This window comes from Bufo bufo, chromosome 9, assembly GCF_905171765.1.
Source record: "Bufo bufo chromosome 9, aBufBuf1.1, whole genome shotgun sequence".
NCBI lineage: Eukaryota > Metazoa > Chordata > Amphibia > Anura > Bufonidae > Bufo > Bufo bufo.
The window spans coordinates 212,191,985-212,219,604 of record NC_053397.1 but is presented as its reverse complement, the minus strand read 5'-3'; the positions used below and the strand labels follow the sequence as shown (position 1 = coordinate 212,219,604).

Below are 27,620 nucleotides of genomic sequence, written 5' to 3'. Positions count from 1 at the left end.
TGTAATTCCTGGACCGTTCACCTGATTTGGATGTAAATACTCTCAAATTAAAGCTGACAATCTGCAGGTAAAGCACATCTTGTTCGTTTCATTTCAAATCCTTTGTGGTGATGTATAGAGCCAAAAATGTTAGAATTGTGTCGATGTCCCAATATTTATGGACCTGGCTGTATTTCACTGAATATGGAGGCAACCTGCCCGTCATCATTATGAGGGCATGACTGGGGGCACTCTATCATTATAACCACATGACTGGCATTGACTTTGGGACACTTATTATGAGAGCATTACTGTCACTGATTTTGGGGGAACTCTTCCTGTCCTCATTATAAGCACAAGACTGTAACTGACTTTGGGGACACTGTTACATGAGAGCATTACTGTCCTTGCACTCTACCTGTCATCATGGTGGCACGGCTTTCACTAACAGTGGGGCACTGTGCCTTTAATGCAGCGCAGACAGGCATCACGGAGGACACCTAAAAGCGTCTAACAAGCCCCCGATAGGACTTCAATGCCAGCTGGTACGAAAGCCTTTCCTGCAAATAGCTGTCCTCGCTACTGCCTGCACGGGAGCGGCGCCGGTTTTTCGTGATATTTCCCCAACCCATGAAATTTCCCTAATTTGTTAGAACACCGGCAGTGCTGTGGGCAGCTGTACTACAAGGGATTACGCGAGCAGGCAGTGGGAAGACACCTATGTCACATTTCTCCAATCGCCGTCCGGGAGCTGGGTCCTAGCGAGCAGTGACTGGCAGAAGCTCCGCCCAGCTCGGTCATGGTGAGTAGAACGTGGAGCCGGAGTGTTGTGTGGCGTCTCCTCCGGCTCAGGGCGCCCCCCGCAGCCTCCGCCATGTCACTGTCATCCTGTGCCCCCTGCTGTCACTGTCTTCCTGTCCTGTGCCCTCCTGCTATGCCATACACCAGTAGTCTGCTGTGACACTACAACTCCCTGCGTACTGCAATTGCCAGGGCATGCTGGGAGTTGTAGTTTTTTTTGCCACAGCTACTTTCCCAGTGCTGCTCCCTGATCACACCCATCCTCTACAGCCTGTTCTGCATCACTTCCCTTTAAAGGGGTCCTCTCACTTCAGCAAGTGGCATGTATTATGTAGGGAAAGTTAATACAAGGCACCTACTAATGTATTGTGATTCTCCATATTGCTTCCTTCGCTGGCTGGATTCATTCTTTTTATCACATTATACACTGCTCGTTTTCATGGTTACGACCACCCTGCAATCCGTCAGTGGTGGCCGTGTTTGCACATTATAGAAAAAGCACCGGCCTATGTGCGCTCCCACAGTCCCGGCCACTAGAGAGGCCAGCACTTTTTCCTAGAGTGTGCAAGCACGACCACCCCTGCTGGATTGCAAGATGGTCGTAACCATGGAAACAAGCAGTGTATAATGCGATGGAAAAATGAATCCAGCTAGAAAGGGAAGTAAAATGGAGAATCACAATACATTAGTAAGTGCCTTGTATTAACTTGCTCTACAAAATAAATGCTGAAGTGAGAGACAACCCCTGTAAGGCCTCTTGTACACGACCGTATGGCTTTTTCAGTATTTTGCGGTCCGCAAAAAACGGATCCTCAAAAAATACGGATGACGTCCGTGTACATTCCGTTTTTTTTTGCGGAACGGAACAGCTGGCCCCTGATAGAACAGTCCTATTCTTGTCCGTTATGTAGACAATTATAGGACCTGTTCTATCTTTGAACGGAAATACGGAAACGGAAGGCATACGGAGTACCTTCCTTTTTTTTTTTTTTGCAAAATTAATTTAAATGAATGGTTCCGTATACGGTACGCAAAAAAAACGGGGAAAAAAAAGGCCTAAGGCCTACATGGTGACCAAGGATTGCAGGGTAGCACTGCAGCCATAGAAATAAATGGGGTTGCAGCACGATTTACAGGTTGCCGCAACGCTCTCATGATCGCCATGCAGCCCCAGCCTTAAAGGGGTTGTCTGGGCTCAGAGCTGAACTCGGACATACCCAGAATTTCAGCCAGGCAGCCCCCCTGACAAGAGCATCGGAGCAGTTCTTGCTCCGATTCTCTCCTTTGCCCTCTGCTGAATCGCGCAGGGAAAAGGCATTTTGTGGAGTTCCGGTGACGTACCGGGCTCTCCTTCCGGCTGCCAGGTGGAGGCTTCCGCCCAGCAGTGAGCCCGGTGACGTCCCCGGCACTGATTTAGCGCTGCCCTAGCCTGTAAAATGGAATAATACTGTATGGAGATCCGTCTCTGTACAGTATTAGAATGTATGGGCTCCGATAAGCCGAAGTTAGTTATTCACGAAGTCGCGCCTGACTTCGTTGAATAATTTTGGTAGTTAAGGAAAATAGGAAAGCACTTTAAAACTTAAAACTGAACTCCGCTTCGGTTCCAAGCAGGGTGGATTTGATTTAAATCCTAGTTTTCTACATAAAGACTAATTCTCGCTGGTATAACTTATAATATGCAAATAGATGAAGATTTTTAGAATAACAACTTTTCATATTAGTTTGATCAGGTTGATTCTGTATTCATAGGTTTGTAGAAGTTAGGATTAAGGTCTTTTTCTCAACTCTGTTCATGTTATAACATTTTTGCTGTGAAGAAGAGGCCTGTGATCTCTGCTGAGTCAAATTCAGTTTTGAGAACTGCAAAAGTAAACCAAGCATCTGTGATAATATCTTGTAGGCAGAGAAACTGCCCAATAATCTTACAAAAACCTCTGGAAGAGCCTGACCTTGTGAATGGGTTAATGGAATTTATTTACCAAAACAATTAAACATATACAGCCTTATTCTACATAATTAAAAAACGAATCTTTATTTCATGATGGAATAACCTTTGGATGGTAATATATTTTCCTCAAAAAGCATTTTGTATAAAAAAAATATCTGATTTAAATAAAAAAAATCCGATTAAAATAAAATAATCAGATTTTTTTAATTTAAAAAAATCATAGATTTTTACCCACCCTGGTTCCAAGGTACTAGTCTGGTTTTCCACTTTAAAAATCAACTACTGAAGTAGTTCAACAAAGTCACGCGCGACTTCGTGAATAACTAACTTCGGCTCATTGGAGCCCATACATTCTAATACTGTACGGAGACTGATCCGAAGCTTGCTTCTCTCAACACTAATGGCTAATCTCCAACACGCCAGCTGTGGTGAAACTACGACTCCCAGCATGCTCCATTCTTTTCTATGGCATTCTGAGGACAGCCAAGCACGTGCACATGTTAGGAGTAGTAGTTTTACCACAGCTGGCGTGCCGGAGGTTCGCCATCACAGACCTAGAACAACAGTGCAGCCGGAGCATGGAGACTGAAGTTAAGACTTAGGAAAGTTGACAGGTACACAATATAATTACATTTTTTAGGATCCCGTACAACCCCTTTAAGAAAAGTTTACATGGTATACACATTCTTGCAGTGGCTCGCTGTCACATGGAGATTCTTTGGTTGGGTCTATAGGGCTCTTGGTTATGCTCAGCATGCTCCTCAAGGTGGCGCTCCCTACACCTATTTATACAGCTCCCATAGAACTCAATGGGAGCAACAGAAACCCTTATGCAATAAGCTTCCCCTAGTGGTGGATGCAGCACACAGGGTTTTATACAAACTCGTCAGGAAGTGGAATTTGGATAGAAATGTTAAGAGTCTTGCACACCATCTTAATACTTGTATGTATTGCTATGATCGGGAAGAGATGTGAATACATTTGTTTTTTGTTTACAGGGGACCCCACAGAAGGATGTCGCCATTAAAGCGGATGCCCCTAGAACCCTCCTGCTGGACAAGCACTCTGAATATATTGAGTCTTATGGAGCTAAGAAAGATGATTATGTGAGTATCAGTTATGTATCACCATATGGATAGGGAGACTGTATATACAGTTCAGGGGCAGCTATCCAACACCATAGGGTACTGTGCGTGTGTGCGACCCCTGGGGATCAGCTGTAATGTATGGGGGGGATCGGCCCCAAGTGTACATTTCTCCTCGGAGCATTACACAGCCCACATTGAAATTGAAGGGGCTTTCAGGATAGGTCATCAGTATCAGATCCGTGAGGGTCTGACACCCGGCACCCCCGCCATTCAGCTGCTTGGAGGGGCCCAACACTTGGACGAGCGATGCAGCCTCTTCATAGTATACCATGCACTGCGCCCCACACTGTATAGTGGCTGATCTTTGTATTACAGCTCAGTCCGATTCCTTGGAAGACCGTGTGACTGATAGATGTGATGTCATAGGCTGAGGAAGAGGCTGCAACTTTCAAGTAAATGATAAACAGCCGATCGGTGGGGTTGCCAGGAGTCGGACCCCCATCAATCAGATATTGATGGCACATCTTATTTGCGGTGCCGAAAATAGTCGAGCAGCACGCTCAGCTGTTTTCGGAAGTCCCATTGAAATGAACTGGAAGTGCACTGTGCAAGCACGGCCATCGCTCCGTTCACAGAAATAGCCAAGCCAGCCCTCGGTCCCATAGGAATGAATGGAGGGTGGCCGCGCATGTGCGGTCGGCTCTTCTTCTCTTTGTGGGCTCCATATTAGAAATAGGTGCAGGTCACAGAGGTGGACCCGCACCTATCAGACATTGGGGGGCATATTGTAGCAATATGCCCCCAATATATAAGATGACACAACCTGTATGGCATTGGTAGTCCATCTACGTGGGTACAGTTTTACCGGTGTTCACTCGTTTATTATGGTCCTTGTCTCGGCAGGAATACTGTATGTCGGAGTATTTGCGGATGAGCGGCGTGTACTGGGGTCTGACCGTCATGGATCTGATGGGGGAACTTCACCGTATGAACAAAGAGGAGATCCTGACGTTTATCAAGTCCTGTCAGCACGAGTGTGGCGGCTTTAGCGCTAGTATCGGCCACGACCCCCATCTCCTGTACACACTGAGCGCCGTGCAGGTAACGGGAAGGTCCATCCCTGTGTCCCCATCATCACAAGAGTGGCAGGCGCTCTGTAGAAATATATTTAGGAGTAATTCATGTGTCCTTGCAGATCCTGACACTTTTTGACAGCCTTTCTGAAGTAGACACAGTAAAGGTGGTGGAGTATGTGAAGTCTCTGCAGAAAGAAGACGGCTCGTTTTCTGGAGATAAATGGGGTAATTACATTGCAGATTACTTTGCGCTCACCCTGGCAATACTGATGTCAGGCTCTGGACTTAGCTTATTAGCTCTGCTGTATTGTGCACTGAAATTCTAAGGCCTCTTTCACACGGGCGTTGCGGGAAAAGGTGCGGGTGCGTTGCGGGAACATGCACAATTTTTCCGCGCGAGTGCAAAACATTGTAATGCGTTTTGCACTCGCGTGAGAAAAATCAGCGGGTTTGGGTTAGGTGCTGGGTAGATTGTATTATTTTCCCTTTTAACATGGTTATAAGGGAAAATAATAGCATTCTTAATACAGAATGCATAGTACAATAGCGCTGGAGGGGTTAAAAAAAAATTAAATAATTAAACTCCCCTTAATCCACTTGCTTGCGCTGCCCGGCTTCTCTTCTGTCTTCTTTTTTGCTGTGTGCAGGAAAAGGACCTGTGGTGATGTCACTCCGGTCATCACATGGTCCATCACCATGATCCATCACCATGGTAAAAGATCATGTGACGGACCATGTGATGACCGGAGTGACGTCACCACAGGTCCTTTTCCTGCACACAGCAAAAAAGAAGAAAAGAAAAGAATAGAGAAGCCGGGCTGCGCGATCAAGTGGATTAAGGTGAGTTTAATTATTTATTTATTTTTTTAACCCCTCCAGCGCTATTTTACTATGCATTCTGTATTCAGAATGCGATTATTTTCCCTTATAACCATGTTATAAGGGAAAATAATAATGATCGGGTCCCCATCCCGATCGTCACCTAGCAACCGTGCGTGAAAATCGCACCGCATCCGCACTTGCTTGCGGATGCTTGCGATTTTCACGCAACCCCATTCATTTCTATGGGGCCTGCGTTACGTGAAAAACGCACAAAGAGGAGCATGCTGCGATTTTCATGCAACGCACAAGTGATGCATGAAAATCACCGCTCGTGTGCACAGCCCCATAGAAATGAATGAGTCAGGATTCAGTGCGGTTGCAATGCGTTCACCTCCCGCAACGCATCCGCGCGGAATACTCGCCCGTGTGAAAGGGGCCTAAGGCCTCTTTTACATGTCAGGGAATCACGGACATGGACTCTCTGTGTTCTTCAGGTCCACCACACGTATCCATTGACTTTCCATGGACAGTGGGGTCCACAGTGACACCACGGAAGCACGGATCCCTTGTGCACATTTTAATCTATGGGATGTCATCTGTGTTTGGTCCATGGTTTTCATGGATTGTTGCTCTGGAGATTAATTCTCAGCCCAGCACTTGCAGTATAAGGGCTCATGCACACGCCTGTTGTTGTTTTGCAATCTGCAAATTGCAGATCCCGTCCGGGTGCATTCCGCATTTTGCAGAATAGCTGACAGTGCTATCCTACTCCGTAATGTGGACAATAATAGGACATACGGACACGGAATGCACACGGGGTAATTTCCATTTTTTTTTTAAAGTGAATGGTTCCGCATACGGGCCACAAAACAACCCAAAATGGAATCGACACAGAATAAAATACGTTGATGTGCATGAGCCCTAATACAGATGACACACGTATCCTTCACAGACATCTTGACGGCTTGAAAGAGGCCTGAGGCAGTCTCGCCACCCCAGGCTTTGCACTGCAGCTCTACTCTGCAAAGATCGCTGTGTAGCAGTGCAGCCATCATACTGAAGGGGTTGCAGATTGACTCGCTAGTTTTCACAGCCCCAGAATCAAAAAAAATTTAGCAGCCTTGGATTTTTTTAGATTCTTGGGTCGCGGCAACATGCAAGTTATGCTGCAACCCCTTCAGTTCAACAGTTAGCGATCCTTGGTCGCACAACGGGTGTTAAAACTGTCCAAAATATTTGTAGTATTTTTTTTATAACAACCAGTAAGTGATCGTATACTGTAGAATGAAGACATCACTAATGGTGAGATGTGACCGGTGTATAGAGACATTGTAGAGCTGACTATGTTCTTTGTGTTCTTTCAGGGGAAATAGATACCCGGTTTTCCTTCTGTGCTGTAGCGACACTTGCACTTTTGGTAGGTTTAATGAATTAAAAGCATACATTTTTTTAGTAATATATGTTTTTTCAAAGGTTTTATTTAAGTTTTGCAGCCACAAATAAAGTAAGCATTAAACAAGTGTGCGACTGGTGTGTGATCACTGACTTAAAGGGTTGTCCCATGAAAAATATTCTAGTTCTCAAACCAGCACCAGGTTCTGAATTCTTTTGTAATTGCATGTAATAAAATTGTTTGCATAGTCAGTGAGTTAGATTTTATTGAATATCTGTCTAGTGCCACCTGCTTTTTTTTTTTTTTCTTATTTCTTTGTCCTGCTCACTGAGGAGGCCGCACATGCTCAGTTTCATCTTACAGCTGCCTCCTGAGCTGTGATAGGCAGAGCATGGACACGCCCCCTGAGCTGTGATAGGCAGAGCTTGGACACGCCCCCTGAGCTGCAGCAGAAAAGACACTCCCCTTGAGCTGTCAGCTTGGTATAAATCTAGCAGAGCAATGAACGGGGAGATCTCTGGATCCATGTGAGGTGCAGGGCTGGTTCTAGCTTTTTAAGGCTACTTTCACACTCGCGTTCGGTGCGGATCCGTCTTGTATCTGCACAGACGGATCCGCACCAATAATGCAAACGCTTGTATCCGTTAATAACGGATCAGTTTGGATTATTCATTCAAAAAAAAGTCTAAGTCAAAACGGATCCATCTTGACTTACATTGAAAGTCAATGGGTGACGGATCCGGTTTCAATTGCACCATATTGTGTCAGTGAAAACCAGATCCGTCCCCATTGACTTACATTGTAAGTCAGGACGGATCCGTTTGGCTCCGCATAGTAAGACGGACACCAAAACGCTGCAAGCTGCGTTTTAGTGACCGTCTAAAAAACGCAACGGAGACCAAACGCAACCAAACTGATGCATTCTGAACGGATCCTTATCCTTTCAGAATGCATTAGGGCTGAACTGAGCCGCTTGTGAGAGCCCTGAAACGGATCTCACCATCGGACCCAGAAACGCCAGTGTGAAAGTAGCCTTAGAAAGAGGTTGTCATGTACTACTTGATGATTTTTTATATAAGTCATGGGAGAACCCCTTTAAAGGCGTTGTCTGGGTTCAGAGCTGAACGCAGACATATCCCCTTCTTCACCCAGGCAGACCCCTTGCTCTTTCATGCTCCGATGCTCTCCCTTGCCCTGCACTGAACCATGCAGGGCAAGGGCTTTTTCATTAGATCTGGTGACGTACCGGGTCTTTGCGAGGCGGACGCTTCCGTCTAGCAGTGTTCCCGGTGACGTCACCGGCACTAATAGGCGGGCTTAAAGGGAGTCTGTCACCACTATATGACCATATAACGCACTTACATGGCGCTGTAGCACACCTATACAGGATTCTAATGGTACCTTGGTTATTTTCTTTAGACGTTTATTTCATATGGAAAAACGACGCTTCGCCGGCTGGCGCATGTGCACTAGTTGAATTGATGCCGTACTCAAAATGGGCATTGCAGTGTGCATGTCCCGGCCCGGCGAAGCAGTGCGCAGGCGCAGGATCTCGGCCGGACCTAGGGATGATACAAGGGAATAGGAGGGCGGGCAAAGGAAGAGGCTGGGGGAGGAGTAACGGTTAAAAAGGCAGAGCAGCCTGGGCACCTACACACGGAAAGCCGCCCCTGGGCACTTGCGAGTGCTCATTTGCATATGAAATAAAAGTAGTTTTTCCTGCTTCTGGACGTCTAAAGAAAATAACAAAGGTATCAGGAGAATCCTGTATAAGTGTGCTACAGCGCCATGTAAGTGCTGTATATGGTCATATAGTGGTGACAGACTCCCTTTAAGAGCTGCCCTAGCCTAAGATACTGCACAAGGCAAGGGAGAGTGTCTGAGCATGAAATTCTCCCATGCTCATCTCAGGTACAGGACTCATCTCAGGTTAATTTGCATACGTATCATTTTTTGGACACAATAAAAGCACACAGAGCTATGGGGACTGGGTATTGCGGATGTGCTAGCGGCCATCTAGTAACCCATGTCCTCAGCTCTATGCACAAAATCCAGGTGACAGGTTCCCTTTAATGGCATACCCAATGGATAGGTCATCAACATCGGACCTGTGGGGGTCTGACACCTCACGCCCCCACCAATTAGCTTTCTTGGACAGCCACTGGCGCCGGAATCTATACAGTAGACAGAGCTGTAAGCGCTGTACAGCGGCCAGAAACAGCTTATCGGTGGGTAATATGATCTCATATTGATGTTTTGTGTAGAGGATAGGCCATCAATTTCGCAGCAAATTCATTTAAGTGTCTACTTTGGGAATACAGCTTTAAGAACTAAAGCCTGCAGTGATTTTTTTTTCTAGCAGCGCTCTGTCAGTTTATCTGGGATTGAAGTTTTTTTTATTTTTATATCCCTTTATTGTTTTTTTTTTTTTCATCGTTTTTATTTCACAGTTTTAGTTCTTATTCTTTCTGTTCCTTCAGGGGAAGCTCGATGCTGTTAATCTAGAGAAAGCGATAGAGTTTGTCTTATCGTGTATGAATTTTGACGGTGGTTTCGGCTGCAGACCGGGCTCTGAGTCCCATGCCGGCCAGGTAAGACACATCCATCTTCTTGCATTCACGGCTGTCACATTCTTGGTAGGATCCTGAAACATTCTATTAGGACTCTCCTATTGAGGTTAAACGTGTGGGAACTGCAAAGAAAAAAGGGGCTACATCAGCACGTCCCAATGCGCAGGTGCGCGTTGCCATGGCTACAAACACAAAGAAGAATAATACAATGCAACAGCACTCTGCAAACCAAATAAAGTACAAAAACGTATTCTGATGCTAATGCTACGCTTATTAAGTAAATGAGATTTTTAGCAAATACATTTTGTACAACAATAGGCATAGCATTAGCATCAGAATACTTTTTTGTACTTTATTTGGTTTGCAGAGTGCTGTTGCATTGTATATTTTTTTTCTAAACGTATGGGAAGTTGACATTAGAACTTCGGGGGACCGTCTAAATCGACGGTTTTAGTCCATGACCGCCGCCGTTGGATGCTCCTAAGTTATGTAGAGGGTCCGGCCTCTACATAACTTAAGCTCTTTACCGGCGGCCTTGCGACTTGCTTAAATCTATGCCTGCTCCCTTGCTGGCAGTGATCTAAGTCATTTTCTACGCCAAAAACAGACGTAGAAAATGATGAATCGGACCCGCCCGCACCCCCTTTTCCCGCCACCTCGGAAATGTGGCTTGAGCGGGGAAAAGTTGCAGATTCGCAAATCCCCTTTTGCGTCCAAATCTGCGACAAAACTACACCAAAAAGTGGCGTACTTCCCATAATAAATGACCCCCTCTGTGTTTGTAATTCTAGATCTATTGTTGCACAGGATTTCTGGCCGTCACAAACCAACTGCATCAATTAAACGCCGATTTACTGGGATGGTGGCTTTGTGAGCGGCAGCTGCCGTCAGGGGGACTCAACGGACGCCCAGAAAAGGTGAGGAAGGTCCTCGAGAGACAAAAGACTTTCTTTTACTTCGGTAATATTACAAAAGCAGGATGGGAAAAATATGCCACGTTGCTTGTGGCCATCCTTTTAAGGGGTTGTCTCAGAATGACAAGTTATCACCTGTCCTCAGGATGGCTTCGGATGGGATGTGGGCCCGATCACGGTGACTGAGATTGCCAAGAAAGACATTTCCTAATTTGAGATATTCCTGCCCAAATCCTGTGTCAGCAGAAGTGTCGCTGTGCAGGCCATTATTTCATATTCCTTGAAGCCATCCAATTATACGCTGATTTATAAGAAATGACTTGTGTTCCAGCTCCCTGACGTCTGCTATTCGTGGTGGGTTTTGGCTTCTCTAAAAATAATTGGAAGACTGCACTGGATAGACCGAGAGAAGCTGCGCCTGTTTGTTCTGGCCTGCCAGGACGAGGAGACGGGGGGATTTGCAGACCGGCCCGGTGATATGGTGAGTTATTTTGTAGCTCTGGTTAAAAAAATAAATAAAAGAGAACGTCGATTAACCAGAATGAGGTTTCTGTGATTTTAAAGGATCACTGAGCATTCAAAAATCTATTGATATCAAATAGGTGTGATCACTGGTGGTCTGAGCACTGAGACCCTCACAAGCGCTAGAACTAAGAGGGGGGGGGGGGGTCTTATATAGTGTGATCTCTTCTCGCTGCTCAATAGAAAGTCTGAGTCTGTGTCGATTCAGTCTCCTGCAGCAAGAAGACAGAGTGAGCTGGGCACTTCCTTCTCTCTCCTCGTTCTAGCTATCGGTGGGGGTCTCAGCGCTCAGACCCCAATGATCAAAAGCTCTGTGACCCTTTACTGACCGTGTAGGGCTGGAAACACACATGCAGGTTTTAGCTAAAGCCCTGGATCCTGCAGGAAGGAGAAGTGGTCCTTCCTCTAGATTTTTTATTTCATTTGAACCAACTTCTGACTCCATAGGTGGTTCCGGCCTAATAAGGATTTTTGCAACTTTCTAATATACTTTGTTTCAATTCGTTGCTATTTTAAGATCTTTTCTTGATGAGTGACTCCAGCATAGCTCCATTGTATAAAATGCTAGTCTAAGGTAGTCCAAAATGTACGTCAAGCTGCCGTTTCTTCCCTCCCCCATACTTTACACTGCATCTCTGCTTCTTAAGATTGGTTGCATCTAAGGCTACTTTCACAACTGCATTTTTGCTGGATCCGTCATGGATCAGCAAAAACGCTTCGGTCGCAATAATACAACCGTCTGCATCCGTTCTGAACAGATCCGGTTTTATTATCTTTAACATACCCAAGACAGATCCGTCATGAACTCCATTGAAAGTCAATGGGGGACGGATCCATTTTCTATTGTGTCAGAGAAAACGGATCCGTCCCTATTGACTTACATTGAGAGTCATGACGTCTTGTTCCGGACCACATCGTGGACAGAAAAACGCTGCTTGCAGCGTTAGGGTCCATTCACACGTCCGTAGAACGCGGACCCATTTATTCTCTATGGGGCCGGAAGAGATGCGGACAGCACACAGTGTGCTCTCCGCATCCGCATTTCCAGAGGGCGGCCCCGATCTTCCGGTCCGCGGCTCCCGAAAAAAATAGAACATGTTCTATTCTTGTCCGCAATATTGCGGACATGAATAGGCAGTTCTATGGGGGTGCCGGCCGGGTGTATTGTGGATCCGCAATACACTACAGACTTGTGAATGGACCCTTATTCTGTCCGGTATGGGATACAACCAAACGGAACGCAATGCATTCTGGTGCATTCGATTCAGTTCAGTTTTGTCCCCATTGACAATGAATAGGGACAAAACTGAAGGGAAAGCGCAGGTGTGAAAGTAGCCTAAGGCACACGACAGTGAAAAAGAAAAACGTCCGTTAAAAACGGACACACTGTCAGTTTTTCATGGCTTTTTTGCATCAGTGTGTGCATCCATTTTCTGCCCGTGTGTCCATTTTTAATGTCTGTTTTGCATCAGTTTTTCATGTCCGTTAAAAACGGACATGAAAAATGTATGAATTTGATTGGCAGTTATTTCTAGACCCACCTTTCTTAGAACACCCACAGGATGGTAGGCCCCCAGCTAAAATAATGTCCCCCATAGTGTAGGAATTTTTTTATTTTTTTGCTGCCCCCAGCTTTAATAATGTCCCCCATAGTGTATGATTTTATTTTTTTTTACCGCCCCCAATGTATGCACCTATGTTAAATACAGTAATGTCCCTGATAGTGTAGGAATTTTTTTTTTATGTCCCCAGCTTTAATAATGCCCCCAATGTAGGACCCCATCTTAAATAATTTCCCCCATGGTTTAAATAATGCCCCCATAGTGGCCCACCACTGTTTTTTGTTGTTGTTGATTTTACCAAAAAATTAATAAAACCCTCACCATATCCACTTGCTCGCGCTGCAGCAGTCTCTTCTCTCTTCACTGAACAGGACCTGCTAAAGGACCTGCGATGTGCGCGATGACGTCACTGAGCGCTCCAACGTGGTTACGTCACCACACATATTGCAGGTCCTGCTCAGGGAAGAGAGAAGAGACTGCAAGTGGATGAGATGAGTTTTTTTTTTTAACCCCTAAATGGCCATATAGATAAAGTGTACCTGTTTTTAACGGCCATTAGACGGGTGCACTCCTGTCAATCTGCCATTAAAAATGGTCCCATTGATTTCAGTGGGGTCCGTCTGGCCGTTTCCACATGTCCTATTTTTGGACGGATGCTATTCACTGGCTGTTAAAAGAACGGCCATGTGAATAGCCCCATAGACTTTCATTGGTGCTAAAAATGGCCGTGTGACCGCCGTCACACGGCCATTATTCACTGTCATGTGCATGAGGCCTAAGGCAGCTCCTGCAGATCACAGGCCGCTATAGCAGGAGCCCGACTGTCATAGGAGAGCAGAGTTCCTGCTCTCAGCTGCACGGTAGAGACCTATGCAGCTTTTATTCTAGGCCGCCCATTAATGATTTCCGTAAAAAAGAGCATTGGCAATCATTGAGGGGTTAAAAAAAACTCACCTCTCTGCAGTCCTGCGATTGCCACGCTGCTGCCCCTTTCCCACGTAAAAACAGCGGCTCGGATGCGGACCAAATCAACAGCCGTGTGCATGAGGCCTCATGCACATGACTGTTGTTTTGGTCCGAGCCGCAGTTTTTGCGGCTCGAATGCAGACTCATTCACTTCAATGGGGCCGCAAAAGATGCTGTCCGCATCCATTGCTCTGTCCCGTGGTCCGCAAAAAAAAATATAACCTGTCCTATTCTTGTCCGTTTTGCACAAGAATAGGCAGTTATATTAATGGCTGTCCGTACCGTTCCGCAAATTGCGGAACGCACACGGACGCCATCCGTGTTTTGCGGATCCGCAATTTGCGGACTACAAAACACAAAACGGTAGTGTGCATGTAGCCTTAAACTGTTGGGGTCGTTGGCTCCAAGGCATTGTGCATCTGTATATGCCCCCGATACTTGCCTTCAGTGTATACTGCTGTAGAAACTTTCAGCGGTCTACGTTGCTCATGTTCCCCCACCTTAGATTGAGCTATGCCATACAGTATAAAAAACTACCGTTATATACCAGCCCCACAGAGACCAAAAGGACAGTGAATGGGGGCCTAAAGACAGGGGTGCACCACCGATGAGGCCAGGTAAGGCGATTGTCTCAGGTAGGTGCAAGAGGGGGGCAGCGGAAGGGCCATGGGCAATGAGTGATTTCATTGTGGCAAAGGGGTTAGATTAAGAAATTGGTTTTGGGGCGGGCGTTTCAGTTTTTGCTTCAGCCATCAGAAAGGCTAGGTGCACCCCCTGCCTATAGATACGTCTGATGTGTATGCCCGGAGCTTTCCCACTGCATATGGCAAATGCAGTGTGACTATAGCCTAATGCTGTTTGTTAGCTAAAAGCATGTGGACGTCGACTGGAAGGCGCCCAGTGTCTGGGGTTATGTTTGGTGCACGTATCTCCAGTATGAACCAGTAAAGACATTCCCCCTTCTATCTTTACCAGGTGGATCCATTTCATACTCTGTTTGGTATTGCCGGATTGTCTCTCCTAGGAGAAGAAGTAATCAAGCCGGTGAACCCGGTGTTCTGTATGCCGGAGGAAGTCCTCCGCAGGATCGGGGTGCAGCCGGAGCTTCTGAGCTGAAGCCTGCGGGGAGAGAAGCGTCGCCGTGATCAGCTGCTATCGTTCCCTTGCTGGCACTATAGAAAGAAGCGAGGGCACAGGGTCAGGAGCGTTCGCTCCCATGCATTGTATAGCTTTTAATTTAATTTCTTTGTATTTGTCAATTTTTATTTTTTCAGTGACTGGATTTTGGTATGTTCTATAACTAGGCGTATCACTAACCGCGCAATAAAGATGTATGTGCAGATGAAGCGAGGAACTGAGACCGCACACCTCGAGTCTTTTATAACATGTCATTCTTTAACCAGATCCATAATGCATGTAAGATTAAAAAAAGGGAAGCAACCTTGCAAATTCTAATGAAACATTAAAGGGCATCTGTCAGCAGTTTTGTACCTATGACACTGGTGTGACTTGGCAGCTGAAGACATCTGTGTTGGTCCCATGTTCATATGTGCCCACATTGCTGGCTTAATGATGGTTTAATATATGCAAATGAGCCTCTAGGAGCAATTGGGGCGTTACCATTACACCTAGAAGCTCTGCGCTCTCTACACTTTGACAGGGCCAGGCATTAGTGCAGCTGCAGAGAGAGCAGAGCCTCTAGGTGTAATGGTAACGCCCCCGTTGCTCCTCCCCTATTTGCATATATTAAAACTTCATTTTTCTCAGCAATGCGGGCACATATGAACATGGCACCAACACAGATGCCTTCAGCTGCCAAATGCACATGTAACAGGTCAGCCAGTGTCATAGGGACAAAACTGCTGACAGATGCCCTTTAAAAATCACTCCCGTTTTATGTACACAGCTCCTATGTGTCTCTATAGTTACAGACCATAAACAGTTACTCTGTGTAGTATCACCCTGTAGCCCGGTGTTCCTCCACTCCCTTTTTCTTCTCGTTTTGTAAACCTCCAGAAGAAGGTGCATAGTCTGTAACCATGACGACACGTAGGTCTACATAGGAACTGTATACCAACAGGATATTGCAGGATAAGGGTCCGTTCACACCGTAAAAATACAGATTATTTTTTTTTTTGCAGAGATCCAAGGTTGAAGTTAGCGTGGCACAGATCTGCCCATAGTTTAGCCCCACGTGCAGACCCTTTCTGCTGCATGGAAACGGTGGCAAGAAGTTTGTTGCGGATTTCCCATTGAATGGAGTCTGTTCGTTTTACGGAGTCTGTGGTGGAGGCACCAACGCAGATGTGAACACGTCCTTTAAGACGTTTTCCAGGATTTGGTCCTATTTTAATCAGTATGGTACGTAATGAAAGAATCCTATTTGCCTGGTTCTGTTTGGCGGTCTTCCGGTCCCGGCTTTTTTACTTACGGACGGGGTCACGTGCGCCGCTGCAGTCGATGACCGCCCTCAGGCCAGTGATTGGCTGCAGCGAAGCAGGAGACCCCAACTAGAAGCCAAGCTGGGGGTCGGAAGATGGAGGCAGGGAACAGGTAGGTAGGATTCTTTCATTAGGATCCTCACCCTAGGGGGCTGATCTAAGGCCCCTTTCACCCGAGCGGAGTTTTCCCGCTCGGGTGCGATTTGTGAAGTGAACGCATAGCACCCGCACTGAATCCTGACTTATTCATTTCAATGGGTCTGTGTATATGAGTGGTTTTTCATTGCGTGAGAATCAAGTTCTACATTGCGTGAGAATCGGAGCATGTTCTATATTCTCCGTTTTTCACACAGCCCTTACCCCATAGAATTGAATGGGGCTTCAGTGAAAGATTCATTGTCTGGGTCCGATGCGTTTTTCACTGATGGTTATTAGGAGATGTTGTTTGTAAACCATCAGTCTTTTTTCACGCGCGGAGTGCACCTGCGCAGAAAAAAACTGAACGCAACCGCAGACAAAAATGACTGAACTTGCTTGAAAAAATGGTGCAAGTTTCACTGAACGCACCCTGAGGGGTAGTGGTTGCATTTGGGTTAGGAAATCGTAGCTGCCCTACAGGAGTCGCAATAAACCGTAAGATTTGGATCATAGACCAGGAGTTGTCATTTTGCAAAAACCAGAGACCACAGCCCTACGGCCTTGTTCACACAGCCAGAATGCAACCGCGTCTTATGGCTGTATTACAACAGATCCACAGGTGCGGCCATCGCATTAATGCTAAAATCACAGCAGAAGAGCCAGCAAATTGCTGAGGTGGTGCAGAAAACGGCTAGGTATGTATACGTCTTAGGCCTCATGCACACGACCGTTGTGTGTTTTGCGGTCCGCAAAACACGGATGGTGTCCGTGTGCGTTCTGCAATTTGCATAACGGCACGGACAGCAATTAATATAACTGCCTATTCTTGTCTGCAAAACGTGGACAAGAATAGGACAGGTTATATATTTTTTTTTGCAGACCACGTAACGGAGCAAAAACTGCGGCTCGGATCCGGACCAAAACAACGGTCGTGTGCATGAGGCCTTATACGTAGCGCAGACTGCTGCGTCATCAGACTCTGCACCGCCATCCGTACACACAAGGGGCCGCTACGTCCATGCAAAATGGGGCACGGTCTACAAAAAAGGAATTGTATGTGCCCCATTCTTCTAGAATCAGGTGTGGCTGAAGTGCAATGGCGTGAGGGCTATCAGAATGGAGTCGAAGGGCGGATTTCATGTTTTTTTTCCCTTTTTTGTGAATTTGAGGCAATTATGAAAGCCGTGGCCTTATAAAGGTGACACAAGCATCATTTAAAATAACACATTTGGTTGTGAACGTTATCACAGGAAATACATGAACTACTAGTGTCAGGCAGAAGGAGTGTAATAACTCTGAGGTAAACGCGCGCCTCATGCCGGGCAGGCGGCGCCTGACGTGTTTCCCGCCACTTTTACTCGGTGACGTCATCGCCACCACCTGTTGTCGCACTCCTGTCTCTGGGATCAGTCGGGTGTCCCTCGTCACATGTCGGGGTTCTCCGCATTCCCGGGTGTTACACGTCACCCTCGTACCCATTATCAAACCCCGGAGGTGTCCGAATCCTCCTGTTACTCAGGCCGGGAGTCGGCTTCTCCTTCAGGACCGCTGCGTCCTCACCCGCAGACCCCGGCCGCCAGCTCCATTCCTAGCAGCCGGGTCACACCTGTGTCTGCAGTGCAGGTGACACCTGGGAACAGGCGAGGAGAACAAAACACGGGTGAGGAGAGGGCGGTAGGCACAGGATGATGAGGGACTGAGGAGGAAGGGAGGACATGGGGCAGGGATCCACCAATCAGATCCCGGTTCTTATTTTTCAGAGGCCCTTTGGAGAATGAAAGCAGCGATCTGATTGGCTGACAGCTTGTGGGCTCACTCACATGACCAGAAGGAATCCGCCTCCCATTGCTGTCAGTGGGAATCAACACTTCTGTCCACAGGGCTGCAGATTATTTCCAAACAGGGTCCAGAAGGGGGGCACCCCTTCATCATGACCATAAATAAGGGGTCCATGCCATGCAAACCCCTGTGGAATCCGGGGGTCAGCCTCAGAGTTGTGTTGGGATTTGCACACTGGAATTTATAGGTGGAACAATTGACCGTGTTGTGAACATACCCTAAAGCAGGGCTGGCCAAACTACAACTCCCACCCTGCCTTGCTGTGGGCTGAGAGCTGTAGGCAGGCTGAGCATGCTGGGAGTTGTAGTTTTGCAACAGCTGGAGAGCCCCAGGTTAGCCATCCCTGCCCTAAAGCTCTGTGTGCACCATAGTGGGCCCCTGAGCCCACGGAGCGTCGGGGAGGTTCCTGAAAAAAGGGTTGACCTCTCCGACTCTTGGAAGGCTCGGCAGAACTCCTGGGGCACCAGGAAAGTCTGGAGCAGCGGCAGGGCCTGCAGCTAACGGGAGACGACCGGAGGGTCGCATCAGTAAAGTGGTGGGATTTACTGTGAAAAGGAGAGCGGCCACAGACTGTGAACCAGAGCGGACCTTCCCGGCTCCGCAGATCGGAGGATACAGCACACACTGCGAGGTTCCTCCTCTGTATACATTTCGTTTACCATTTGCTTTGTTTTTTTTTTAAAGTGCAATCTCAAAAAAAAATAAATGTCTTTTTATAGAAAAAAAAAAAATCAATGGCCATGTTAATACTATTGTACGCACCAGCATCGGTGAAGGTACTGATCCAAACACGTAGAATCCAAGGTCCAGAACTATACGGATCCAAACATATAGCTATAACGTCATTTATCACCATCTAAATACAGCAGAAGTGTGCACAGGAGCTGAGCCCGCTCCAACAGGGTGGTGTATCACAGCGGACGTACTGCAGCAATGGTCAGGACTGGAGATAACTCCGATCCTGGACCTTCAACCCCTTCTGCCTCATTCACACGTCAGTGTTTGGTCAGTGATTTCCATCACTGAGGGTCCATTCACATGTCCACAAAATGGGTCCGCATCCGTTCCACAATTTTGCGAAACGGGTGCAGACCCATTCATTTTCAATGGGGCCGGAGTGTGCTGTCCGCATCCGCATTTGCGTATCTGCACTTCCGCATCCGTGCTTCCTTTTCCGCAAAAAAATAGAACATGTCCTATTCTTGTCCGCAATTGCGGAATGCACATTGCCAGTGTCCGTGTTTTGCGGATCCGCAAAACACTTACGGACGTGTGAATGGACCCTGATTGTGAGCCAAAACCAGGACTGGAGCCTCCACAGACATGACCCTGGGTTCACACCTGAGTGTTCTGAAAGGCGCGCTCTGTATGTGCGATTGTACGGGCGTTTACAATCGTGCATACAGAGACAAGCGAACGCCCATTGTCGCGTGTTCCCGAAAGTCTATGTACGGGAACGCGCGACAAAACGCCCCAAAGAAGCTCAAGAACTTGTTTGAGCGTCGGGCGTTTTACAGCGCGATCGTACGCGCTGTAAAACGCCCAGGTGAGAACCATTCCCATAGGGAAGCATTGGTTTCTCCATGTTGAGCGTTTTACAGCGTGTAGGAACGCGCTGTAAAACGCTCAGGTGTGAACTTAGGGTTAGGGTAAGGTCTCATGCACACGGCCGTGTTCCGCGGCCGAGAGCGGTCCGTGGAAACCCGGCCGGGATTCCTTCTGACAGCAGGAGCGCACGGCGTCATTGGTTGCTATGACGCCGTGCGCTTCATGCCGCCGCTGCTGTACAGTGATACACTCGTATGATCTATACGAGTGTATCACTGTACTTCAGCGGCGGCATGAAGCACACGGCGTCATAGCAACCAATGACGCCGTGCGCTCCTGCTGTCAGAAGGAATCCCGGCCGGGTTTCCACGGACCGCTCTCGGCCGCGGAACACGGCCGTGTGCATGAGGCCTAAGGGAGAGATCTGCTCCTGTTCTGTGTTTAGAGCCGCACCTGGTTTTGGCTCACAATCACTGATGGAAATCACTGTTGTGTAAATAAGGCTACATGCACACGACCGTATGTGTTTTGCGGTCCGCAAATTGCAGATCCACAAAAACGGATGACATCCGTATGCCATCCGTTTTTTTTTTTGCGGATCCATTGTAACAATGCCTAAAACTGACAAGAATAGGACATGCTCATACGGATGCGGATATCACACGGTGTGCTGTCAGCATTTTTTGTGGACCCTTTGAAATGAATGGGTCTGCATCCTATACGCCAAAAAAAATGGAATGGACACGGAAACAAACAACGTTCGTGTGCATGTAGCCTTAGGCATACGATGCTGTAATCAGTAATAATGGCTAGGGATGAGCGAATCGACTTCGGATGTTTCAAGGTTGGAACCGAACCTGAGTTCGGGAAATGTTTTTTTTTTACAGTATAAATCAATTTATGAAGTTATTACGCAAAGTCTTGTGAGACTTCACAAAGTAATAACTTCGGCTCATCGGAGCCAATACATTCTGACACTGTATGGAGCGCTCCTGCTCCGTACAGTATTCAGACAAAGTTTTATGTGAATCGACCGGATGTTTCATCCAAAGTCAATTCGCTCACCTGTAATAATGGCCCGGGGGGGGGGGGGGTACATGGTAACATTGGAGACTTATATCCAGGTAGTGCACCAAGGGGGGAAAAGTATACAAATTACTGTATTTTTCGCCTTATAAGATGCACAAAGTGGGGGGGAGATGTCACTGCGGCTTATGGGGTGAATCCTGATGAGCACGTCCATTATGGAAGCGCTCATTAGTACAGGAGCAATGATGGTCAGTTCGCAGTGTTCGACAGCGAACATATGCGTGCTGTCATCTTTAGTAAGGTAGACTCACCCGGTCGGCGATGCACAGGTAAGCCCTTACCTGTGCGGCAGGCAGTTCCGAGAACAGCCGCCGGGGGCCTTCATCAGGCTGTTCTTGGAACTGCCTGCTCCTGGTGACTGCGTTTGATTTCAGACCGGCACGGGTAAGGGCTTACCTGTGCATTGCCGGACGGGTGAGTCTACCTTACTAAAGATGGCAGCACGCATATGTTCGCTGTCGTGCTCTGTGCAGTGACTGCGAACAGTGTGAGGATGTCGGCATGGATGTGAGAATCGGCAGCGACGTCCGGAGCAGGAGAGGTAAGTCTGTTTTTATTTTCTTTAATCTGATCTGAGCATGGGGGTCATTCACATGGAAGTCTGATTGGGGGACTTATTAACATTGGGGTCTGAGCTGAGGTCTTATGAAAAATATTTTTTTTCCTTAATTTCCTCCTCTAAAACCTAGGTGCCCACTGACTTTTATGGGGCAATTTTTTTAATAATGAATAGCGGCTGTAAAAAAAATAAAATAAGACATGTCTGTTTTCACGGCCAGACAGACTCCATTGAAGTCAGGCTACTTTCACACTAGAGTTCGGGGCTCCGCTTGTGAGCTCCGTTTGAAGGCTCTCACAAGCGGCCCCGAACGGATCCGTCCAGCCCTAATGCATTCTGAGTGGACGAGGATCCGCTCAGAATGCATCAGTCTGGCAGCGTTCAGCCTCCGCTCAGCAAGCGGACACCTGAACGCTGCTTGCAGCGTTCGGGTGTCCGCCTGGCCGTGCGGAGGCAAACTGATCCGTCCAGACTTACAATGTAAGTCAATGGGGACGGATCCGTTTGAATTTGACACTATATGGCTCAATTTTCAAACGGATCCGTCCCCCATTGACTTTCAATGTAAAGTCTGGACGGATCCGTCTGAAGCTACTTTCACACTTAGAATTTTTTCTACAATATATTGCAGACGGATCCGTTCTGAACGGATCCCAAGTCTGCATTATATGAGCGGATCCGTCTGGGCAGACCCCAGATGGATCCGCTCTGAACGCAAGTGTGAAAGTAGCCTCAATAGGACCATTTTTAACAGCCATTTAGACAGGAGTTAACCTGTCTAATGCCCATTAAAGATGAGTATACTAGGGGAAAAAATGGCCTTTCAGGGTTTAAAAAAAACCCTCAACCACTTGCACGCGAGGGAACACACGCTCTGTACTGGATGCAGCAGGACCTGCGCTTCCAGCGTGATGTCACATGACGATTCTGGGGGTGTCAGGTCCTGCCTCCAGTGAAGAGCGAGCGTCCCCGTGTGTTCAGTTGGTTGAAGTGAGTTTTTATTTTTTACTCAACTGCATTATAGGAGGCATTATATATATGGTGGCATATATGTACAGAGGACACGATGGGGGTGTGTATATATATATACTGAGGACACGATGGGGGTGTATATATATACACTGCTCAAAAAAATAAAGGGAACACAAAAATAACATCCTAGATCTGAGTTAATTAAATATTCTTCTGAAATAAAAAAATGGAAATCAAATTTTTCAACCCATGGAGGTCTGGATTTGGAGTCACCCTCAAAATTAAAGTGGAAAAACACACTACAGGCTGATCCAACTTTGATGTAATGTCCTTAAAACAAGTCAAAATGAGGCTCAGTAGTGTGTGTGGCCTCCACGTGCCTGTATGACCTCCCTACAACGCCTGTGCATGCTCCTGATGAGGTGGCGGACGGTCTCCTGAGGGATCTCCTCCCAGACCTGGACTAAAGCATCTGCCAACTCCTGGACAGTCTGTGGTGCAACGTGACGTTGATGGATAGAGCGAGACATGATGTCCCACTTGTGTGGGTTGTAGACTCCGTCTCATGCTACCACTAGAGTGAAAGCACCGACAGCATTCAAAAGTGACCAAAACATCAGCCAGGAAGCATAGGAACTGAGAAGTGGTCTGTGGTCACCACCTGCAGAACCACTCCTTTATTGGGGGTGTCTTGCTAATTGCCTATAATTTCCACTTGTTGTCTATCCCATTTGCACAACAGCATGTGAAATTGATTGTCACTCAGTGTTGCTTCCTAAGTGGACAGTTTGATTTCACAGAAGTGTGATTGACTTGGAGTTACATTGTGTTGTTTAAGTGTTCCCTTTATTTTTTTGAGCAGTGTATATATATATATATATATATATATATATATATACTTAGGACACGATGGGGGTGTATATGTGTGTATATATGTTTGTATATATATATATATATATATACTGTGGACACGAGGGCGTATATGCTTCTGGGGGCACTATAGGAGGCCATTTATAATACTGGTGCACTCTAAGGCTGGGTTCACACTTGAGCGAATTTGATATGCGCGTTTAACGCGCGTTTTTGTGCGCGTTTTTGTCCATGGTGAACGCGCGTATTACGCGCGTTTGTGTGATTGACAGCAGTGTCCTATGGCTGCAAACGCGCGACAAAACGCCCCAAAGAAGCTTAAGAACTTGTTTGAGCGTAGGGCGTTTTTCAGCGCGTTCAAATGCGCTGTAAAACGCTCAAGTGAGAACCAGGGCCATAGGGAAGCATTGGTTTTCATGTGTTGAGCGTTTTACAGCGCGTTTGAACGCGATGTAAAACGCTCAAGTGTGAACCCAGCCTTAGGGGCGATTTATAATACTGGGGGCAATATGGTGGGCCGTAATATATACCGTACTAAAAGCAGTGCAGGGGTTGTGGTTTAAAAAAAAACCTTATGAAATTCATCAGTTTTTAATGGCCGTTTAAAAAAGGATAGGTGGCCATAAAATGGATGCACACACCGATGCAAAATGTGCATAAAAAAACTGAGTTTTTTTTTCACTGCGCCTCTTCAATGAGAGCCAGTACCCCCCCTCCCCCCAGTTGTATCGTTCGTATGCCCAATAATTGACGATCATTCACCCCCATGCTAACCATAATTGCCGATGATTATGCTGTTATCGTCAACTGGCGCTCGTTACCGGGCAGAATATCTACCAGTGCAAACAACCAGCCGGTACCCCGCTCTGAGGTCCAATTGCAGAACTGCCTGTGATTTTCACATTGCAATGTTATGCAGTTGTACATGTGCATTTTTGTGATTTAGCAATGAAATTTTGAGAAAAAATTATATGACCCCCATCCGAAAATGCCAAATTGACACAGCAGCCAGCCCATCATATATCACAGGCATATGTACACTTTGCATCGGCCCCCTTGCATTCACATTTACAAAGAGATTCATATGCAGAGCGCGGGCTTGTAGCACCCTGAAAAAAAGCCCTTAAAGGGTTTCTATCACCAGATTTAACCCTATTAAGCTAGTTGATGTCAGCTAAACCTAACTATCCTATTCCTACTTTTATCTATGCCCCCGTTACGCCAGAAATCTAACTTTCTCGCCCAATTCCTTGGGGGACACAGGAAACCTTGGGTATAGCTCATCTCCATAGGAGGCGTGACACTAAGTGAAAGACTGTTAAGCCCCTCCTCCAGCAGCTATACCCTCAGCCTGGAGAGAGAGACTACCAGTTTTTCCTTAGTGTCAAGGAGGCAAGACACTCTCTGCACTGCAGAGCTGTCTTTGCTAAAGATTTTATTTTTTATTTTTCTTAAGACCTTTCTTCAGGGGGTTGCTCACTATGCTCCCCCGTATCGCGCTTCCGTTCCATCTTGGGATCTTAATATTGTGCTGACGGCTCTCCAATCTTCCCCTTTCGAGCCTCTACGCAGGGTTTCCCTTCGCTTGTTGTCTTGCAAAGTGTTTTTCCTCGTTGCCATCACGTCTCTTCGGCGTGTGTCTGAATTGGCGGCACTTTCTTGCGTAGAACCCCTCTTGGTTTTTCACCAGGACAAGGTGGTTCTCCGCCCGGTTCCGGATTTCCTTCCGAAGGTGGTGTCCGCTTTTCACCTGAATGAAGATATTGTCCTTCCTTCTCTGTGCCCGTCCCCGTCTCATCCTCGGGAACGGGATCTTCACCGTCTGGATGTTGTTAGGGCTCTGAGGATCTACTTGGATGTAACTAGACCCTTTCGGCGCACAGATTCTCTATTTGTGGTTCAGGAGGGTCCGCGCAGGGGGCTGGCGGCGTCCAAAGTGGTTATTGCCCGCTTCATCAAGATGGCTATTGCTGAGGCTTACCGTGCTAAGGGCAGGGAGCCGCCCTTTGGTGTTACCGCTCATTCTACCAGAGCGGTCGGGGCTTCCTGGGCTCAGCGAAATCGAGCTTCGGCTGAACAATTGTGTAAGGCGGCCGCCTGGTCTTCTTTGCACACTTTCACCAAGTTCTACAGGGTGAACACTTATGCATCGGCGGATGCTGCTTTGGGCCGCCTGGTCTTGCAGGCGGCGGTGCCTTAATGCCTATGGTGCTTTAATTCACCTTGGGTTGTGGTCCCTCCCTATTTGTGGACTGCTTTTGAACGTCCCAAGGTTTCCTGTGTCCCCCAAGGAATTGGGCGAGAAAACGAGATTTTTGTATAACTTACCAGTAAAATCTCTTTCTCGCTCTTCCTTGGGGGACACAGCACCCACCCATTGTTTTGGTTGCCCTGACGGGTGTTTTGACTTGTTGGTGTTAATTTGGTTGATCCTTGCCTTTGTTTTTACTACTTGGGCACATAACTGTCAGTCTCTCTCTCGAGGCTGAGGGTATAGCTGTGGAGGAGGGGCTTAACAGTCTTCACTTAGTGTCACGCCTCCTATGGAGATGAGCTATACCCAAGGTCTTCTGTGTCCCCCAAGGAAGAGCGAGAAAGAGATTTTACTGGTAAGTTATACAAAAATCTCGTTTTTATAATATGCTAATTAGCCTCTAGAAGCGGGGGGGGGGGGGGGGGGGGGGGGTTTTGTTCCTGCTCCTAGAGGCTCCATTCTCCCACTTCTGTCACCTCCCTCCATGTCCTGATTGACAGGGCCAGGTAGCGCTCGCATCTGTCTGCCACCCCTGTGGTCTGGTGAAATCTCGCGCCGTTCAGTATTCGGCGTGGGGAGGGAAAGACGCTCACAGGCTGCCAGCTTCTTTACCGCGCAGGCGACGAATACTGAATGGCGCGAGATAAAAGTAGGAATAGGATAGTTAGGTTTAGCTGACATTAGCACATCGCTAATGTTAGCTAGCTTAATAGGGCTAAACCTGGTTACAGAAACCCTTAAAGATGGTGAACTGGCATGTCACTCTGTTACCCGACTCACTTTGTTCTTCTAAAACTTACAGAATTTCGGAATTTCATTTTTTCTGTTTTTTCCCCCCATAGAATCCTGTTTTGCAGACAAAAGCTCATGTACAGAAAATGCCAGCGCTTTCAATTTAACCTCTCTTACAAGCAGCTCTTCAAGGAAGGCTCCTAGCAGTCCCTGCGCCCGAAAACAAGCAGGAGGCTACTTTACAAAATCCAAGTTCCAGACTCCTGTGACAGCACAAACAGGTAGTCAGGTCACTTTCTATAAGCTGTTGTATATAGCAACTAAAATAGGTATCCTGGTCCGACGGAGGCCAAAAATACTTACTTTTGGCCTCCATCAATTGAATGGAGGGTTATGGATACGTATAAGGTATAGGTTGTGAGATTTCCGGGGGAATTTTTGTGTTTCTTTTTATAATTTATAATAATAACTAAAAAAAGTGCAGTTTCACACCGGCCACTTAGGGCTCTTTCACACCTGCGTTCTTTTCTTCCGGCATAGAGTTCCGTCGTCGGGGCTCTATGCCGGAAGAATCCTGATCAGGATTATCCTAATGCATTCTGAATGGAGTGAAATCCGTTCAGGATGCATCAGGATGTCTTCAGTTCCGGAACGGAATGTTTTTTGGCCGGAGAAAATACCGCAGCATGCTGCGCTTTTTGCTCCGGCCAAAAATCCGGAACACTTGCCGCAAGGCAGGATCCGGAATTAATGCCCATTGAAAGGCATTGATCCGGATCCGGCCTTAAGCTAAACGTCGTTTCGGCGCATTGCCGGAGCCGACATTTAGCTTTTTCTGAATGGTTACCATGGCTGCCGGGACGCTAAAGTCCTGGCAGCCATGGTAAAGTGTAGTGGGGAGCGGGGGAGCAGTATACTTACCGTCTGTGCGGCTCCCGGGGCGCTCCAGAGTGACGTCAGGGAGCCCCAAGCGCATGAATCATGTGATCGCATTGGACACGTCATCCATGCGCATGGGGCGCTCTGACGTCACTCTGGAGCGCCCCGGGAGCCGCACGGACTGTAAGTATACCGCTCCCCCGCTCCTACTATGGCAACCAGGACCTTAATAGCGTCCTGGCTGCCATAGTAACACTGAAAGCATTTTGAAGACGGTTCCGTCTTCAAATGCTTTCAGTACACTTGCGTTTTTCCGGATCCGGAGTGTAATTCCGGCAAGTGGAGTGCACGCCGGATCCGGACAACGCAAGTGTGAAAGAGCCCTAAACCTAAAAATATTTTGAGACTTCCTGTTCTGTCGAGATCACTTTTTAGCAGTCATCTCATTATTTCACAAGCAGGAAACACCTATACATAGTAATTATAATGTGTAGAGTGAATCTAAATCGCACATCCTCAATCCTATGCTTCTGATATGACCATTGTTTACAAATATCAGCATTTCTTATGATAAAACATGGCTATACAGCACTGTTATCAATCATTTTCTGCGCACTAAAAGAGGCAATTAGTATACAGTTTGATCAAAGAGCAT

The 27,620-nt window shown here is 47.0% G+C and overlaps 2 protein-coding genes across 2 annotated transcripts in view; both read left to right on the top strand.

Moving 5' to 3' along the window:
- The first annotated feature begins 724 nt into the window (after positions 1 to 724).
- Positions 725 to 14,982, top strand: RABGGTB (Rab geranylgeranyltransferase subunit beta). Its single transcript, XM_040408214.1, has 9 exons — positions 725 to 781; positions 3,730 to 3,837; positions 4,723 to 4,920; positions 5,015 to 5,120; positions 7,082 to 7,134; positions 9,591 to 9,701; positions 10,472 to 10,597; positions 10,926 to 11,075; positions 14,620 to 14,982. Exons 1-9 carry the CDS (start codon positions 779 to 781, stop codon positions 14,758 to 14,760), a joined length of 996 nt encoding a protein of 331 aa, XP_040264148.1. The 5' UTR covers positions 725 to 778; the 3' UTR covers positions 14,761 to 14,982.
- Positions 14,983 to 21,200: 6,218 nt separating this feature from the next.
- MSH4 (mutS homolog 4) overlaps positions 21,201 to 27,620 on the top strand; it is a 56,386-nt gene continuing 49,966 nt past the window's right edge. The window contains exons 1-2 of the mRNA XM_040408823.1: positions 21,201 to 21,240; positions 26,197 to 26,367. Of these exons, the coding sequence (XP_040264757.1) occupies positions 21,201 to 21,240; positions 26,197 to 26,367 (211 nt within the window). The remainder of the gene's footprint in view (positions 21,241 to 26,196; positions 26,368 to 27,620) is intronic.

Bases quoted from the DNA above. Each gene is read 5' to 3' on its own strand.
- RABGGTB (XM_040408214.1), top strand. The intron at 3,838-4,722 runs GTGAGTATCAGT...TTGTCTCGGCAG, and splicing joins GAGCTAAGAAAGATGATTAT to GAATACTGTATGTCGGAGTA. The intron at 11,076-14,619 runs GTGAGTTATTTT...TATCTTTACCAG, and splicing joins CAGACCGGCCCGGTGATATG to GTGGATCCATTTCATACTCT.